Source organism: Oncorhynchus mykiss, chromosome 20, assembly GCF_013265735.2.
Source record: "Oncorhynchus mykiss isolate Arlee chromosome 20, USDA_OmykA_1.1, whole genome shotgun sequence".
Lineage (NCBI taxonomy): Eukaryota > Metazoa > Chordata > Actinopteri > Salmoniformes > Salmonidae > Oncorhynchus > Oncorhynchus mykiss.
Genome location: NC_048584.1, coordinates 23,156,114 through 23,175,160, shown reverse-complemented (window position 1 = coordinate 23,175,160; position 19,047 = coordinate 23,156,114). Strand labels below are relative to the sequence as shown.

Genomic DNA, 19,047 nt, shown 5'->3' with positions numbered 1-19,047 from the left:
ATCATTCATTCCTGCTTTGACATGTTAGCTGTAACAACTTATTTATTGAATACAATCTCGGTAGTCGATTCGCCTTCTTAATAAGGCATTGTGAATGTATTCTATTGTGTGATGCAGATTTCAATTTTTGTGTGGAGGGGGCACCAAATCATGGGGAAATGTTAGTCTTGAGCCGTGGGGTATTTGTTGTTCTACTCAGATTATTTTAACTTTCAATTAATTATATTACATTTGTTAACTTGGTTCAAAGGGTTGTTTTCATGGGAAGTTTTGAGAAATGCTGAGCGAATAACTGAAATGTTAGTTATATTTTTGTTTTTAAACAACTAAATGATGAACATCGGTTTAATTATTTGAATTCCATTTCCTTCTGTTTTTTCCTGTAAGCTCAATGCGCACATTGCGTAGTTTCTATAGCGATAAATCTGTCCTAGGGAGTTGTAATTTCCAACAGGACAAAATGCTACATAGTTTCACTCAGAAAACCTGAAACTACAATGACCATAATCCACTGCGTGCCGGTCTGTGTTTCTTTAACGCCTGTTATAGTAGTGTCAGGCAGACCCTGAGAGAAGAGACAGAAGAATGTGTGATGGAGAGGGATAGAAAGCTGTTGTTTTGAGGTATCTCTACCGGAAAATACAGGATCTAAGTGATTTGATTGTTGGTATTCAGCAGTCATTAAAGTATGCCTTATTTACTTTGAAGAAGTACTAAAATTGTGATTTTTGGTCAGACAACGTAGGCAGCAGCTCTATAGAGATGATGACTTGAAATGAAATAATATCATTACATAAAACCATTTAATATACATAACTGAAATATTTGCTTAAAGTAGGCCCTAAGTAATGTGAATAAATGATGGTTATTACGTGATAAGCAGTAATGGACAGTCACTACCATCATGAGGCTTTTATTCATTATTTGATTCTTTTACAGCATTCAAGCCACACAATGCATTTCATGTAAAGAAAACAACAATCGAAATCGAAAACCATGATTATTTAAAAAATAATCAAACCGAACCGTCTTCAAAAAGCACTATTCGCTCAGCACTAGTGTTGAACACTTACGTTTGGTTTTACTGCTTGTCAAGGGTCCTTTGTAAGTTGACAAAAAAACTGCTCTTTCATCTTATGAATCCACCATGGTCAATTAAATGATTTACTGTAGGATCTTATTTTGAAGCCTTGTCTGTATGGATGTTGGAAGGTAAACATCTCTCTGTGTGTGTTTCCCCTGCAGGCTATAGAGACGGCTCTGGATTGTCTAAAGAGTGCCAACACGGAGCCGTACTACAGACGACAGGCCTGGGAGGTCATCAAGTGTTTCCTGGTTGCCATGACAAGCCTGGACGACAACAAACACGCCCTGTACCAGCTACTTGCTCACCCCAAGTAAGACTACACACACCCTTAACCCCATATGACTTGAGGTCTTTCTCCCTCTGCCCTAATTAATCTCCATATATACCCCTCTCCATCCCTCCCTTCCACTTTGCCCCTCCTCTCTCATATCTTCCATCACGTGTCAAGCTGCTTCATCAGCTCTGTCAAGTGTTACAGCTGCTGATTACTGAAAGATGCTTCGGCAGAGAGAGACGGAGGGGAGAGTGGGTCTCATTACTATCATTGATCCTCACCAGGGGCTAATTGACTTTCCCCTCTCTGTTTACGCTCCTCCCTGCTCCACACACACACAGCCCCCCCCCCCACCTCTGTCAGATGTTTTGATTCATGACTTCTGTTCTCTCTCTCGCCCCCTCATTCTCTGTCTGTTTTACCGGTTGGTCACTGTGAAAAGGGCCTTTCAGTGAACAGCATCAGCTTTTCTTTAATATCACCAAATGCCAAGAAGTGAGAATGGAGCTCCATCAGAGTGGCCGGGGCTGTAAATGAACAGAAATTGATCTGGCAGTCTGTCTAACTGCCCCCCCCTCCCCTAAATCCCTCCCTCCCTCATTTTCTCCCCTCTCAGCCTCTCCCTCTCCGAAAGCAAAATTATTTTAAATGGTGATAATGAAATGGAGCAATCCATCAGGGGTAGCCATGGCATCTGGCATTATAAAACATAAGCTCAAGCATGGAGAAAACAGCCTCTCAATCAAACCAACCCGTCCCCTTCAGCAGGGCTAAATAACACACACCAACCCGTCCCCTTCAGCAGGGCTAAATAACACACACCAACCCGTCCCCTTCAGCAGGGCTAAATAACAACACATTCTTGTGAGAGAGTCGGGGGGGGGGGGGGGGGGGGGACAGAGAGGCACATACCAACCAAAGACGGTCTCTGTCGGTCCTCAGGGTTTTTAGGCACTGGCAGAGACAACAGATGATTTACCCAGAGACATTTACCGCAGGATAAAAACATGCGACAGGCCCTGTAAATGATGCATTACAGTTTTGTCATATGATCCAGTGTTTCCCGTATATGCATTCAGCAGCTCCGCCACCAACTCTCCCCTACTGAAAAAAATCCTAGGGGAAACACTAAAGAAAATGTTAATGGGAGTGTTTTGTCCTTTGCTTTTGTCTATTGAATGTCCTATGGCGGCATGTTCATTTAGTGTGTTTTGCGGTGTGTCCAGTTTCACAGAGAAGTGGATCCCTAGTGTGATCATCTCCCACCGCTACAAGGCCCAGGACACGCCGGCCCGCAGGACTTTTGAACAGGCACTGACCGGTGCATTCATGTCTGCTGTCATTAAGGACCTCCGCCCCAGCGCTCTGCCCTTTGTGGCCAGCCTCATCAGACACTACACCATGGTGGCTGTTGCTCAGCAGTGTGGTGAGAGAATTAATCTTTCTCTTCCTGTGTTTTTGTACCACTTGCATTTTGGACTTGACCGTCTCTCCACCCTTCTTCTTTTTCTCATTTGGCTGGAAGCTCTCCAGCTCTTTGTCTCTCTCCTTCGGTATCTCATTCTCTCACTCTTTTCCCCTCCTTTTTCTATGCTCCTCATGGTTGTTGTGTTGGTCTCCCCCACCCCCAGGTCCGTTCTTGCTGCAGTGCTACCAGTTGGGCAGCCAGCCCAACACAGCTATGTTCCACAGTGAGGAGAACGGTTCTAAGGGCATGGATCCGCTGGTTCTGATCGACGCCATCGCCATCTGCATGGCCTACGAGGAAAAGGAGCTGTGTAAAATAGGAGAGGTGGCTCTGGCTGTTATCTTCGACGTAGCCTCCATCATCCTGGGGTCCAAGGAGAGGGTGAGAGAAAGGGGGCTTGGGGGTTTATCGGTGGGATTGCATCACTTTAATGCTTGTTGGTGGTGATTTCTAAAAATTGATATATTTTAAGTAGGATGTGAAGTCTTGATTACTGTAATTGTTTTCATTTTTGTCTGTGAATAAGTGCTTGCGATGAGTTCATTCTGCTAATCTTTCTATCCCCCTCATCTCCCTTCTTGTCTCGTCGCCGTCCCCAGGCGTGCCAGCTGCCTCTGTTCTCCTACATCGTGGAGCGTCTGTGTGCATGCTGCTATGAGCAGGCCTGGTACGCCAAGCTGGGCGGGGTGGTGTCCATTAAGTTCCTGATGGAGAGACTACCTCTCATCTGGGTCTTGCAGAACCAACTCACCTTCCTCAAGGCTCTGCTCTTTGTCATGATGGACCTCACTGGGGAGGTACAGTTACCTGTGTTAACCAACTGTTGCAGACACTAGTTGTCTGATTTGTGTTGACACACAGGGTTAAAACATTCAAATCAAAGAAAAATGTGTTTATGGGGAGGGTAAAAACAATAGTTAAATATATCAAGTTTGACCTCCAGGTGTCTAATGGTGCAGTAGCCATGGCCAAGACCACTCTGGAGCAGCTCCTGGTTCGTTGTGCCACCCCTCTGAAGGATGAGGAGAAGACTGAGGAGCTGCTGGCTGCTCAGGACAAGTCCTTCCACATGGTCACCCATGACCTGGTGAGAGAGGTCACCTCCCCCAACTCCACAGTCAGGAAGCAGGCCATGCACTCCCTGCAGGTGCTAGCTCAGGTCACCGGGAAGAGTGTCACCATCATCATGGAGCCGCACAAAGAGGTGGGTCTAAGATGCCGTACCAGGGTTTTGTGGCACATTTTGTATTTATTATGGATCCTCATTAGCTGCTGCCAAGGTTACTCTTCCTGGGGTCCGGCAGAATTAAGGCAGTTATACAATTTAAAAAAACATTACAATACTTGAATTACTTTAATTACAGAAGTCACCATGTACTGTGTGTCATCAGGCCTCTACTCTACTACCAAATATCTACAAGACAAAATCCATGTGTACATGTGCGTATGTTATCGTGTGTATGTATGCATTCACCATCATAGAAATTGAATGAAACAATTGAATTGAATTGAAACAGGATTTTTCGTAGCTCATAAAGTGGTGACTGTTAGGCAGTGGTAGATATTGCCCTTGCTCTACACATGCTACAGATATTGGGACGATGGTCCAGGTGTTACAGACCGTGACACCCCCCCCCCCCCCCCCCCCAAGAAGCACCTGTTGATTTATAACCTGTTATAACCCCTCCCACTCACAGGTGTTACAGGACATGATCCCCCCTAAGAAACACCTGCTGCGTCACCAGCCGGCCAATGCCCAGATCGGCCTGATGGAGGGCAATACCTTCTGCACTACCCTGCAGCCACGCCTCTTTACCATGGACCTCAACGTCATGGAGCACAAGGTCTTCTACACAGAGGTGAGAGGTCGTGGGCATAGCCATGGCAACGGACTGAAAGGAATAGTTTATCACAAAGTCAAACGTTTATCATAGGTTTTGTTTTCATACCTTTAAAAGTGGTCTATCCAATAATTATCACAAACTGTTGAAAACAATTTGCCCTATTGAGTCAACAATGTATTGAGTTGACTCTGTATTTCCATCCCCTATTGATCCGTATTGATTACATTTCTTTCTTGCTCTTTCTCCAGCTGTTGAACCTGTGTGAGGCTGAGGACGCTGCTCTGATGAAACTGCCCTGCTATAAGAGCCTGCCCTCTCTGGTTCCCCTGCGCATCGCTGCCCTTAGTGAGTACATGACAGGAGTCTGAGTACTTACTACACTGAAGGACTCCAAATAATTCTGCCATTCAACATGTAGAACAAACACGCATATCACAATCAACTCGACAAAATGGGAACAACATTCTTTCTAATTATGCTTTGTTCATCATCTACTATTCCACAGCATCTCAAAACAAATGTGTTAATCCAACATTTTGTCTTTTATAAAGCAGTAAATTGACAGTTGTTCTGTCTGCCTAGATGCCCTGGCAGCTTGTAACTACCTGCCTCAGTCCAGAGAGAAGATCATTGCTGCACTTTTCAAAGCCCTCAACTCTACCAACTCTGAACTGCAGGAGGCAGGAGAGGCCTGTATGAGGAAGGTTAGTATATTATACACGTCCCAGGTAGCCTAGCCATTAAGAGCATTGGGATAGTAACAGAAAGGTCATGGTTCAATTTCTAACCCGGCAAGGTGTAAAAATCTGCTGTTCTGCCCTTGAGCAAGGCAGTCAGCCCCAAAAACTGTTCCTGGGCTGACAATGTGGATTTTAAGGCAGCCCCCCGCACCTCTCTGATTCAGAGGGTTTGGGTTAAATACGGAGGACATATTTTGGTTGAAGGCATTCAGTTGTGCAACTTACTAGGTATCCTCCCTTCCCTTTCTTCTCCCTTCTTTTATCCTCATCACCTCATTCATACCTTTCTTATTTCTCTTTCTTGATCTCCTCATTGCACACCTTTTTCTCCCTCCATCACAAAATCATTGAATTTCTTCTACATGTGCCTCTTCCTCAATGCAACACTGACCTCCAGCCTTCATACCCTCAATCTACCTATCAACACCTTCATCTCTCCCTCCATCCAACAATCATTTCTCCCTCCATTCTCTCCTCTCATTCTCGCCTCCTCTCACGCTGTCTTCCCTGGCCTAACACTAATGAGCGTTGCCAGGGAGCGGTCGATACAGGATGGAGTGTTTGTTCTGAGCAAAGAGGGGAGAATTAATGTGGCTGCCATGCATCATCCCTGTGTGTGTGACTGGCCCTGGCCTTATTGTTGCGGCCTTTCTCTCAGGCACTGGATCATCCAGAGCTGTTTTACTGGGCTCTTGGGTTGAGAGACAGAAATAAAGTTGGTGAGAATAAGCCATGATTCATGCTGAGAATGACCTGAATTGAAAAATGATTATGGTTAAAGGAATGTATTTTTTTCTCTTTGTTCTGTCTCCCAGTTCCTGGAAGGGGCCACCATCGAGGTGGACCAGATCCACACCCACATGCGCCCTCTGTTGATGATGCTGGGGGACTACCGCAGTCTGACCCTCAACGTGGTCAACCGCCTCACCTCGGTCACACGCCTCTTCCCCAACTCCTTCAACGACAAGTTCTGTGACCAGATGATGGTAAAGAAGGAAGGCTGCTGAGTTTGGGCTAAACATTATTTATTAAGTCGCTATTAACGCATCAAGGAGGTAGTCATCCATTTGAATTAATGAATGATTAAATATCTGATTCATCTCTCTCTCTCTCAGCAACACCTTAGGAAGTGGATGGAGGTGGTAGTCATAACTCACAAGGGAGGCCAGCGCAGCGATGGCAGTGTGAGTATGAACACATAGGAAGATGACTTAACACACATGCACCCTGACAGCTCCTCAGTGAGGCCTGCTCCAGATGAGAAGTGAGTGGCCATATTACAATCAATGATTAATTAGGCGCCAGCCAGAGCGCAGAGCCAGCAGCCCAGCCACCGTCTCTCCACTCGTTATCTCTGACAGATAACCTTGTAAAGGGGAAGAAGAGGTGTTGCAGGGGGGAGAGATGCACCGTCCACCGTCAGCCTCCGCAGAAATAGCATCCATTATTTCCTGCTTTTCTTTTCTCTTCCTCTCTCTGCGCTCCTCAAACGTAGTGGTAATGAGATGTAAATTGGCCCTCTGTTCGCCTGCCACTACTCTTCTCTTTGAGGGCTGCCACTGACAATGAGGCAGAGACCACCAGGTCAACCGCACAGGAGAACAGGGAGAGAGGGGATGAGGAGGAGGGGGGGGGCAGGGAGGGATAAGAGGGATGACGAGGAGAGTGAGGGGGGGTTAAGGAGGGGTAGAGAGTGGATAGAGGGATAAGGAAGGAAGCACAACTATACCAGTTTGTTTAACCAATTGTCCTGTTTTTTTTCTCCCCTGTTCAGTACGAAAATGTTTGAGATTTCTCAGGTCTTTGCCACTGTCTGAATATTTGCACACACACACTCATTCCACTCCATTCCATCCTTCATGCACCCCCCCCCCCCCCCCCCCCCCCCCCACACACACACACACACACACACACTGCTTTGCTGACTCTTTCCATTCTCTCCCATTCCGTTCCGGCACAGCCTGCATTGGAGGGCGTTGAGGTGAGACTGGGTCCAATGTTGCCCCCCCCCCATAGTGTTGTGGTAGTTCTGGTGGATTGTATTGTCTGTTGTGTTTGGTTGCTTAACATTAACCTTACCTGGTGCTATACCGTATCAAAATGTTCTGTGACATTTTATCCCAACTCAGTTTATGACCCCATTTCATTTTAACGTCATATAAGAGTCACTAATAGTAAAGTCATAGAAATCAATCATCATTGAAGTCAGCAAGTTGTAGATGGTACTCTCAACCCCTCTCATCCATATTCCAAAACAACCAATCACCACTCCCCAACTAGTGACATCACTTCCTCATCCCCTGAAGCTGTTTTCCCTTAGAAATGCCCTGTCGCGCAGTTCCAAATTGCCCCCTACTCCCTAAGTACTCGTGGAGCTCTAGCCAATCCTCTCAGATCTCAAAAAGAGTCTAGGGATTAGGCCGGACTAAGGGGTCCATTTGGTATTGGGCTAGTGTATCTCTACAGTTACTGCAAAATCAAGATGTCTGTTCAAGATGTTGGTAAAGATGACTTAATACTATTTTATTTTCTCACCTCCACTTTCCCTCTCTCCCTCTTGTCCTCTCCCTCTCTAGGAGATGAAGATATGTTCGGCCATTATCAACCTGTTCCACCTGATCCCAGCAGCTCCTCAGACTCTGGTCAAACCTCTGCTGGAAGTGGTCATGAAGACCGAGCGGGCCATGCTTATAGAGGTACTAGGCACTTCTCTCGCCTCAATTCTCTCCATCCTTCCACTCCTCTCTCTTTTTCTCTCCCTCTAATCTCCTCATTCCACCTCTCCATCTACCCCTGAATTATAGTTCCCTTCCACTTCTTTTTCAGTCCATTTAAAGAACACTTTTTTAGATTGTCATGGACATGGTTAACTTATTGCCCCCCCCAGGCTGGCAGTCCGTTCAGGGAGCCCCTGATCAAGTTCCTGACGCGTCACCCGTCCCAGACCGTAGAGCTGTTCATGATGGAGGCCACACTCAATGACCCACAGTGGAGCCGCATGTTCATGGTGAGACAAATGCCCTCCTGCCTAAGAGCCTCAGGCACATTGTCTCACTACCGGGTTTTAACTGTGTCAAGGAATCCCTGTGTGGAAACAATTGCCAAATACAAGTGCCGTTTTGGCTGCTAACATTTTGCTCTGGGTGTTCTCATTAAGCTGGTTTGCTCTATGGATCTCTGTAAGAAATTAATTTTATATTTCCCATTCTCTTAATCCCCTCTCCACTGTTGTGCTCCAGAGTTTCCTGAAGCATAAAGAAGCCAAGCCCCTGAGGGACGTGCTAGCCTCCAACCCGAGCCGCTTCGCCCCCCTGCTGGTCCCTGCTGGTACCGCAGCCACCGCTAGACCTGGGTCCCCCTCCACCAACACAGCCCGGCTTGACCTGCAGTTCCAGGCCATCAAGGTGAGTGAGGACGCACAGCTTTGGACACGAGTGCACTCCATTACGCGCACACACACACATTCCTTACCCCATGACACTTCATGCTAATCTACTGCTGACAGGCTAGTTTCAGCCATGTTGCTTACGCCTAGGGCTGTTGTGACCGCCGGTGTGGCGGTAATACGATCACGAGTCATGAAGGAAGTCAAATTCCATGTGACCGTTTAGTCACAGTAATTAAGCTTCTCCAAGCTTTGATGCTGCTGCTGGTCATTAGTAGTCTACCAAACTGGCTAACTGCCTGGTACTCAGCACTCTATTGTCCCTCTAGTCACTCTGACATCAATGCAAATGTCTTTGAAAATCTAATCAAACACTTCATGAGCCTATGAGTGCATGTTGGGCACCATTTCAATAGGCTATGCAATTGCTTAAGAAAAAAGAGTGATGGCCTCTACTAAAACATCAGCTTTCTATAGGCTACTATATTTATTTTTCAACTTTCCTAATATTAAGCACATTGCTTATATTTACAAAATGAGTATGGCCTATATGGCTGGCATTAAAATTTACCACAGGAAAAGCATCCTCCATTTGCTTTTTAAGTGCATAGCTGACATGTATTTTCCCCCGCTGCCCGTTTCAAGACAGGTGCATGATAATGGTCCATTGTAAATCAAAACAAATTTCACACATTTATTATTTACTCTTTGTAAAGACAAGATGAAATCAATAATAGGCTAATATTGTCACCCATCACACTATCACTTGTGAATGATGCCCAGCGCAGGCAAGAAACTTTCGTATCATAGTCGCACACCCCATGTAGGCCCATAGGCCTATGTTTTGATAAGGTTTGTATCACAACTACAGTGGCCAAATAACTTATTTAAATTTAAGCACATTATCCGCTTTATAAAGATTGTAGAGCCTAACTGGCATACATATGCAGCACGTGAGTTTCAAGTTGGGTAAGTTAATTTTCACCATAAATGCACATTTGTTTTTATAATAAAAGCATTACATGCATAATCCCATTTCTGGTCACTTTTGATAATGGTGTTTTCCTGCTAATTGAATATTTACGCTTATAACCTACTGCTGTGTGCGCATTGCTGCGCTTATGATGTGAAGAAATAAACTATTAGCCTATCAGCATTTTTGGCCAAACGTTCTGATCTGTTGCGTCAGCCACATTGCGTAAAAAAGTTGTTTTGATGCTAGTGGTTGTACTAATTTGGGTCTATCGCATCCCACAACTGTCCCAGACTATGTTTGGAATATTTATTTCTCGAATAGAATAGGTCGACCTTTGTACTATGGGGGACAGTATGACATAGGCTAGTGCTTTTGCTGTTCGTTATGCCTACTCCTCTTGTTGGCTGAAAAAGTAAATGTGGACAGTTCTTCCAATATCTTCAACATGCACCTCAGAATTGGATAAGGACACGCGCAGTTGCGTCCCCGATGTGTCTGTCTTCACTTGTAGCCTGTGAGAAAGACCAGATCACGTGATGGAGAGCCATGTGAGTGAGATGAGAAGGGCTTTGGAGCGGGAAGCATTTAGGGAGAAGGCCTGCAAAAGGCATGGAATTTTGGGGGGGCATTATGGCCATACAAAGGGGATGCTGCCGGGAAATTTGAGGCATTATCAAGTGCTTGTCATATTGTGAATGAGTGACCGATGAAGTGTGTGTATAGCTTGCTCAAAAAAACTAAGCAGAGCTCATGCCTTTTCAAGCTACTTTTTTCAAATCATCATTAGACTCGCATCATGCAGCCTTACAATGTATTAAACATCTAAACATATAGCCTAACCTTTGTAGAACATTCATTAATACTTACATTAATAACTCTAAATGAACCATATAGGAATACCTATTTCTTTGTTAACGGCTCAACACAGAATAGCTGCATGTGCACACTCCTTCAAATCGTTTGGAGAAAATATCCTTTATTTTTTTCAGCTTTGTTAAATTGTATTCTTCATACTATAAAATAATGCCACAGAATATATATATATATATATATATAATATCAAATATCTGAGCTAGTGTAGCCCACAGCCATATGGCCTAGCCAGATCAGGGCCTAACATAAGGACAACTCAGAGTATGCTATTCTGAAATAGACTACATTTACTTATCATGTTTCTTTAGAGCTGATTTATTGTGAAGTTTAGCATATATTACATGGATTTATTGTGAAGTTTAGCATATATTAGACTTTTTAAAATGTATGTTCTTAAGGTCTGCATCAGTGGCTTGTAGGCTGTGTGGAAGCCAGGAGATGCTAAATGTTTGTTAATTAACGGTCAATTACTGTGAGACTGACAGTTATTTTCTAGATGATCACCGGCTGATGAAATTTCATCACTGCCGCAGCCCTACTTACACTTATCAAATGTTTTCCAACAGAGTGAGTTTGTTATACCTTCTCACACCTGAGTCTACTGTTCTCTCTCCCCTCTTTCACTCCTCAGATTATCAGCATCATAGTGAAGAATGAGGAGGGCTGGTTGGCGGGCCAGCACTCTCTGGTCAGCCAGCTTAGACGGGTCTGGGTCAGCGAGGCCTTCCAGGAACGACACCGCAAAGACAACATGGCCGCCATCAACTGGAAGGAGCCCAAGCTGCTGGCCTACTGCCTGCTCAGCTACTGCAAGTATGTACCTCACACACACGCCATGATGATAGTGCTGGCTTAATGCCTGCTCAGCTACTGCAAATGTGCATCAGTTGCACTACCACTGTCAATATTTCTTAACTCAAGAGGCTTGAGAGAAATGCATCCTTGACTGTGCAACCTCGAGCTTTCATGTAAATCTTCAGACATTGATGTATGACTTCTACAAAAATCAAAGGATTTGTACTTGTACTCCCCCCCCCCCCCCCCCCCCCCCAGACGAAACTTCAATGAGATCGAGCTGCTGTTCCAGCTGCTGAGGGCGTTCACGGGTCGTTTCCTGTGCAACATGACCTTCCTAAAGGACTACATGGAGGAGGAGATCCCTAAGAACTACAGCATCGCTCACAAACGGGCCCTCTTCTTCCGCTTCGTAGAGTTCAACGACCCACACTTCAACGATGAGCTCAAAGCCAAGGTAACCAACCCATTCTCGCTATCGCACTCTTTCTCTCACACACACACAGAGATGTATATGGGAACACTGCATCCCCTCAAATGCATTCACTCGCACCCACAAATATATGGTGAAAGACCATTATATTAAAAAAAATCTGTAATTAAATGGCTATATTCTTATAGTGTTCCCTGCTGAACTGCAGAGTTTTTTAATTTCAGCGGTGCAGCGCCAGTTCTCCCCCTGATGAATTATGCTGCTCATATAGTCATCCTCTTAATTGTTCTCTAGCGAAGAGCAGATGCTGTCCGTGTGTGTGTGCTAGTGCTTGAGTGTGTGTTCTTGTGCCTGTGTGTGTTAGTGCTTGAGTGTGTGTTCTTGTGCCTGTGTGTGTGTTTAGAGCCGGGACGATAAACCGAAAATGATCAACATTGACACGCCAATGACTTATCGCATGCATTTTTCTGATATCGTTCATTACAATAAGTAGTCTGTACTAGAGAACTGTAAAATTTGACATGAATGAGGTTTGCTAATATGGATGATTGTTAATGGTACAACTGGTGGCCACAACCATCAAATTACTAGAAGTAGTTGAAAGTGTTATTAACTAAAAAGCTGAAGTGCACATTAATGTTATAAACTTATCGTTCTATTTTTCGTTCTCGCATCAATTCAGGCAATTTATCCAATATGGATGTTTGTCCATATCGCCCATATCTCTACTGTGAATCATAGTCTTAAGCAGTTTCCTGAAAACAAGGCTCTATAGGGAGAAAGGGTGTGCTGTGCAATAGCACTAGGCAGATGGGGTCTGGATATTTCACCTTAACTGAGAGAGCAGCCAGGACCTCCACACTCACAGGATGCGTCTCAACTGGCACCCTATTCCCTTTATAGCACACTACTTTTACCAGGGCCCATAGGGCTCTGGTCAAAAGTAGTGCACTATATAGGGAAAAGGGTGCTATTTGGGATGCAGAAATGGAGGCCTATTCTCATATGGTGAAATATTAGGACCACTGTTGCTAACAAACGGCTGTTCTTTCTAGTAGTCCTCCTCCCCTAGCCTAACATCTGGACGATTTAACATAATGCATATCTCTCACACTCTCTCTGGTTCAGCCACAGGCACTGCCTCTGCTTTAATAGATAATGCTAATGTCTCCGCTAGAGAGAGAGCGAGACACACACACACGCGCTGTAGAAGGAGGACACTAATCATCTAATGGCAATAAAGTAATGTTGGGCGACGTCTGTATGATTGATATCACAGACACTCTAAATGAATGGGAACATATGAGACCAAATAAGAGAGCGTGGCGCTACGCATTTCCTCTCCCTCTATTATCTGTTCCTGTGTGTGTTAATGGCAGCGTCGGAGCATATGATGCCTCTATTAAAATATGTCCTGCCTAGAGGATGATGTATAGGGTGGAGACTAGTTCATTAGGATGGTACCTATAAATGCTCAGTTATTCTGCTGCTGACTGCTTAATCATTCCTTTGTCTTCAATGTCTACCATTGATATATGCTCTTGTTTTTGTGAGGAGTTTAAATGATTAAGTTGTACTTTTTATTGATTTATTTTTGATTTGAAAGATTTGACTAAGTCGCTCTTGATCAGATTGGTCATTTAGCAGACAATGTAAATGTACATTATGTTTTTTAAACAACGTGGAATTTTATTTAACTGACATTCCTGCTCTTATCTCCTCTATAGACCTTTAAAAAAGACCACACCCGCTAGAGAAGTTATCTTCTTTAAGTGTGGATCTGTTATTACAACCTGTCTCTTTCTGTCCCAGGTGTTGCAGCACATCCTGAATCCAGCGTTCCTGTACAGCTTTGAGAAGGGGGAGGGGGAGCAGCTTCTGGGACCGCCCAACCCAGAGGGAGATAACTCCGAGAGCATCACCAGCGTCTTCATCACCAAGGTATAAAAACCAACCAACGCCTCGCCCTCAAGACTCTTCATGGATGGCCTATCCTTTCTCTACACCCCTGTCCTTCTCTCCTCTTTTCATCCCTTTCTCCCTCATCATTTGTTATATCCATCACTACCTCTTTTTCCTTTTATTCTGATCCTCTCTGATCGTCTTCTCCCTTTCTCCTCTCATCTCTCTTTTCCCTTGCCCATCTTGCCCCCTCTTCCTGCTCTCATCCTATTGCCCTCTCTCTTCTCATCACTCTGTCCATCCATCAGAGCAGTGTGTAATGTTCTGGCCTGCCTGGCAGTACTGTCACCGTGGCAACAGTAAAGGTCACGGTTTTGTTTGTCTTGAACACGATCTAATCATAGTCCCTGACTCACTGTCTGACCAACACCAGACCTAGTATGGATCTGATCGTCTGGTTGGGTTTTAAACTCATTTTCTCTCTCCACCTTTCTACATGACAGATTATGCATTTTAAGTCTTTGTGGAAAATGCCACTGCCAAAAACAACTTGTGTTCCCCCCCAATCAGATTATATTGTATTTATTTATTACATTTAAAAAATAATACCTATAGAATGTACATATTCTCCTTGCCCTTCTCTCTGTGGGGAGAAATGTCTTGAAGGACAAGGACAAGAAATATGTAATACATCCATCTTCTCTCTCTCATAGGTCCTGGATCCAGAAAAGCAGGCAGACCTCCTAGATTCCCTCCGTATCTACCTGCTCCAGTTCTCTACTCTCCTGGTGGAGCATGCCCCCCACCACATCCACGACAACAACAAGTCCCGGAACAGCAAGCTGCGGCGCCTCATGACCTTCGCCTGGCCATGCCTGCTGCCCAAGGCCTGTGTTGACCCTGCCTGCAAGTACAGCGGCCACCTGCTCCTGGCACACATCATCGCCAAGTTCGCCATCCACAAGAAGATCGTACTGCAGGTTACTTTACTTTTTAAAAATATAGTTGGAATTGTCTGTGAAATAGCTTGTAATTAATATATTGTGGCAGGTTATCAGCTCTTCTGTCTTGTCCACATTGATGTGGAGGGCACTTGACCGGCACCATTTTTGGAGGTTGCTGGCCTGTTTTTAGGCTGCATAATCCAATTTACAAAGGATAGCCGCTCACTGATTTATGCCCTCAAAAGTAACGCTTTACATTTGACATGATCACATTTCTTCCACCTGTGCGTGTATCTAGGTGTTCCATAGCCTGCTGAAGGCCCACACTATGGAGGCCAGGGCTATCGTCCGCCAGGCTATGGCCATCTTGACCCCGGCCGTGCCAGCCCGCATGGAGGACGGACACCAGATGCTGACCCACTGGACACGCAAGATCATCGTGGAGGAGGGACACACCGTCCCTCAACTGGTCCATATACTGCACCTTATCGTCCAGCACTTCAGAGTGCGTAACAAACGCTCACGCACACACACATCCTAGCACGCAGGGTGGATTTTTCTGTATAATTCTACTTTATAGAATCTACTAATTCTATGGGTTTCCCCCCCTTGTGCTTCCTACACCCTTCATCATGATCTCAGCCAGCTGTTCAGAACTGTAGACTGACGCCTGGTCAAGTTCATTGTAGATTGATCTGTGGCACTTTGACACACTGCTCTCTGACCGAGACCGCTCATCTCATCATCATTACCCTGGAGAGATGAGTCTGTCACGATGGACATGTGCCTAGAGTAGTGTGTATGCGTCTCCATCTGATGATCTCTGACAGTGTAGACTGCACTCGGACAGGAAGCTCATCTCACTCTCTGCAGTGTATGCATGTAGACAAGGCTTAGCTGTGCTTTCTGTCTGGGATTGAAGTCCCTGTCACCCATCAGAGATAATCACTCCATCTGAACAGCTCTAATCATCTCTGACAATGCTGACAGCACTCCCGATAGGAGTGTCATAGAGACACCCTCTTCAGAGCGTCTGTGTGTGCCTTTGTGCTTGACCCTTTGGGGTTTGAGTGTGTTCTCTGGCTAAGTATAGGCCTAATAAGTGTGTGGGCTTTGTCACAGAGTTTAAATCGAGTCCCAAGCATACCTATGTAGCTTAGATGAACACACACGGTATTTCCCCTGTCCCACTTTTCTCCCATGTGGTGTCTAACCACGCACGCACCCCCTCCCTGTCCCCAGGTGTACTACCCGGTGCGTCACCACCTGGTGCAGCACATGATCAGTGCCATGCAGCGTCTGGGCTTCACCCCCAGTGTGACTATTGAACAGAGGAAGCTGGCTGTGGACCTGGCTGAGGTTGTCATCAAGTGGGAACTACAGAGGATCAAAGACGCACTGGTACGTGTGCAGACCCATTTAATAGGATAGAACACGTTAATTGTTTCACCTACAATACTCTTCCTTTTACAACTGTAGAAAGTAGATTTTGATATTTGATTTATATTTCCTAGCCGGAGGCGGAGGGGGCCGACCCAGGTAGTAGTGGAGAGGGGACCAGTGCAGGCGGTACTGGGGGGGTGAAGAGAGGCCTCTCCATGGACTCTGCTGCCGGACAGGACGTCAAGAGGTTCCGTACTGCCACTGGAGCTGTCGCCGCGGTAACACCGCCCAGCACAAGTGTACGTATCAGGAGGGAACAGATTATTTTCTCCAGTCACATGGTCAGGAAACCCTGATGGGTCTAGGTAACAGCTCCACCATGCCTTCTGATTTTCTAGGTGGAATATGCATGTGTTTGGCCTCACCCTGTCCCATGTGTGTGTAGGTGTTTGGCCTCACCCTGTCCCATGTGTGTGTAGGTGTTTGGCCTCACCCTGTCCCATGTGTGTGTGTAGTTGTTTGGCCTCACCCTGTCCCATGTGTAGGTGTTTGGCCTCACCCTGTCCCATGTGTGTGTGTGTGTAGGTGTTTGGCCTCACCCTGTCCCATGTGTGTGTGTGTGTAGGTGTTTGGCCTCACCCTGTCCCATGTGTGTGTGTGTGTAGGTGTTTGGCCGCAGTACATCCATGCCGGTAACAGAGACTCTCCTCACCAAGCCAGTGGAGAAACAACACACAGACACCGTGGTCAACTTCCTCATCCGCATCGCCTGCCAGGTAACACCTTTGTCATGATCACCTTGCTTACACAGTGGCCCAGGTACCCCCCCGGGTCACTGCGTCACAGTCAGCAGGCCTTGGTAGCAGCAGCAGATGTTCACCCCTGGACTTGCAGAGGGACAACATGTCCTTGGTTCTGGATCTGTGGGCTTTACCTGAAATAGAACTGGGAAAGAATGTCACCACCTCCTCTGGGCACCATTGTACATAATTGCCATGTGTAGCAGTCTCTGAATGTGCTTCATTTTTACTTATATTACAATTGTCTGACACTGAAACAGCTGCTGCTTTTTCTCCATTTTGTTTCACAAGACCCGGGGACCCTTAATTAACCTCTGTCTATTTTCAATGGAAGACGATAATGATGATTGTTACTTTCCCCAAGAAAAACAAGGTTGCTCAAACAGAAGTGGAACTAACAAAGTCACTGATGAACAAACAAACAAAGTGGGGTTTTAGGAGGGTTCTGAAATACACTCATGGGAGTGTCCACTGAAAGTTGATTAGCAACAACAACCGGGACCTGACAGACACCCACAATGAGCGTGCACTAAGAGCCAAACAAAGGAAAAACCTACACCAAACTTAAAGACAGGAAGCAAACCAAAAGGAGGAGCAAAATGATGTAGACAGGGAAGATCTTTCTAGAAATCAAACAGGGAGAGACAACTAAAGGTGTTGACCCACCACATCTCTCTAGGCCACTCTTAATTAGCACCTGGGCCAGCACAGGTCAAACACCTTCCCATTAACAAGATGGCAACCAGCACAGGTGTAACGTATACTGACTAACGAGGTGACACCAATCTGTCTAACCTCTAAACATAAATGGAAAAACCTGTACTATGATGATTATGATGTGTCCTCCAGGTCAATGACAGTGCCAACGTGGCGGGGTCTCCAGGTGAGCTCCTTTCCCGTCGCTGTGTAAGCCTGATGAAGACTGCCCTCCGCCCTGACATGTGGCCCAGAGCTGAGCTCAAACTACAGTGGTTTGACAAACTCCTCATGACTGTGGTAAGGCTTCACAGAAATCTCTGCTTCTGGCTTTCTAGTTGTTAATTTTGGTTTCACATTGAGGTTTTACTTCTCTTCCGGTCAAAATTGCTTTATCATGCCTCCCAGAAATGATTTGTAATACTCACATCATACATGCATCAGCTCAAATCCACCATGTAGAGCTGTGTTTTCAATGAGTGAGTAACTGAAGTATGTTCTTGCCAAGTTTCCTCCTGGGATTTGGCCTTCAGTCAGTTGTTTTCCTCAGCTCCTAAGTTTGTCTTCCTATTTTAATTCCTTTGTCCCTTATCACTTCCCTGTCATTATTTGAAGCAGCAGCCTCACTCAGTGTAGGAGAGATAACTAATCCACCCGGACTGACTTGACTGTCCCATCCTCCACTCCTCCTCCCTATTCATAACCTTGTCTTAGGAAGCTTATCTGAGGGCAACCCCAAATGTCTGACAATTATTGTTTTTCTCTCTGTGGGTCACTGCAGCCCCCCTCAAACAGAGTCCCAACCTTACCTGGGGGGTGGGACTGAACAGTACATGTCCAGCAGTCTTATCCAGACCATTGAACAACGCTGTAAATCAGATTGCCCTTTCTCATCTCATTGTACTGCCATGTCAGTCATTAAAGGGACAGTGGGAGAGGGCATCACACACATATCTGAAACACACCAGAGACTAGGCCTTATTCTGTTCCTGCAGCGCTGAATCAATACCTTTTAACTTAGACCAGAGCCTTATCAACCGAGTCACCTTGTTCATTATTACACATTAGACCAAATGGTCTGCTCCTAATCATCTTTCTATCTCTCTTCTCTCCTCCCTCTCTACTAGATGGAGTGAAATTGACAGCACTCCAAAAGGATTGATGAATTACCCTGCACTCACATTCTATTTCTCTCCACCTCTCCCTCTCTTCCCTCCTCCAGGAGCAGCCAGCCCAGGCTAACTTCTCTAACATCTGTACTGGCCTGGAGATCCTGTGCTTCCTGCTGACGGTACTCCAGTCCCCAGCCATCCTTACCCACTTCAAGCCCCTCCAGAGGGGCATTGCTGCCTGCATGACCTGCGGCAACACCAAAGTCCTGCGGGCCGTCCACTCCCTGCTATCCAGACTGATGAGCGTATTCCCCACCGAGCCCAGTGAGTCCCAG

General features: G+C 45.7%; 1 protein-coding gene across 4 annotated transcripts in view; it reads left to right on the top strand.

Annotated features, from left to right (window-relative positions):
- The window catches only part of LOC110499190 (transformation/transcription domain-associated protein), a 77,840-nt gene that overhangs the window by 11,540 nt on the left and 47,253 nt on the right, over positions 1–19,047 (top strand). For 3 of the 4 annotated variants that reach the window (XM_036956020.1, XM_036956019.1, XM_036956018.1), the window contains exons 21-44: positions 1,246–1,397; positions 2,588–2,787; positions 2,993–3,210; positions 3,429–3,626; positions 3,773–4,033; positions 4,527–4,688; positions 4,922–5,018; positions 5,256–5,377; positions 6,229–6,399; positions 6,529–6,597; positions 7,374–7,394; positions 7,990–8,109; positions 8,301–8,420; positions 8,653–8,817; positions 11,279–11,460; positions 11,701–11,899; positions 13,688–13,816; positions 14,491–14,757; positions 15,020–15,226; positions 15,964–16,122; positions 16,236–16,403; positions 16,770–16,880; positions 17,754–17,900; positions 18,823–19,036. In XM_036956020.1, the coding sequence (XP_036811915.1) occupies positions 1,246–1,397; positions 2,588–2,787; positions 2,993–3,210; positions 3,429–3,626; positions 3,773–4,033; positions 4,527–4,688; positions 4,922–5,018; positions 5,256–5,377; positions 6,229–6,399; positions 6,529–6,597; positions 7,374–7,394; positions 7,990–8,109; positions 8,301–8,420; positions 8,653–8,817; positions 11,279–11,460; positions 11,701–11,899; positions 13,688–13,816; positions 14,491–14,757; positions 15,020–15,226; positions 15,964–16,122; positions 16,236–16,403; positions 16,770–16,880; positions 17,754–17,900; positions 18,823–19,036 (3,859 nt within the window). The remainder of the gene's footprint in view (positions 1–1,245; positions 1,398–2,587; positions 2,788–2,992; positions 3,211–3,428; positions 3,627–3,772; positions 4,034–4,526; positions 4,689–4,921; positions 5,019–5,255; positions 5,378–6,228; positions 6,400–6,528; positions 6,598–7,373; positions 7,395–7,989; positions 8,110–8,300; positions 8,421–8,652; positions 8,818–11,278; positions 11,461–11,700; positions 11,900–13,687; positions 13,817–14,490; positions 14,758–15,019; positions 15,227–15,963; positions 16,123–16,235; positions 16,404–16,769; positions 16,881–17,753; positions 17,901–18,822; positions 19,037–19,047) is intronic. The other variant, XM_036956021.1, reaches the window with a different exon arrangement.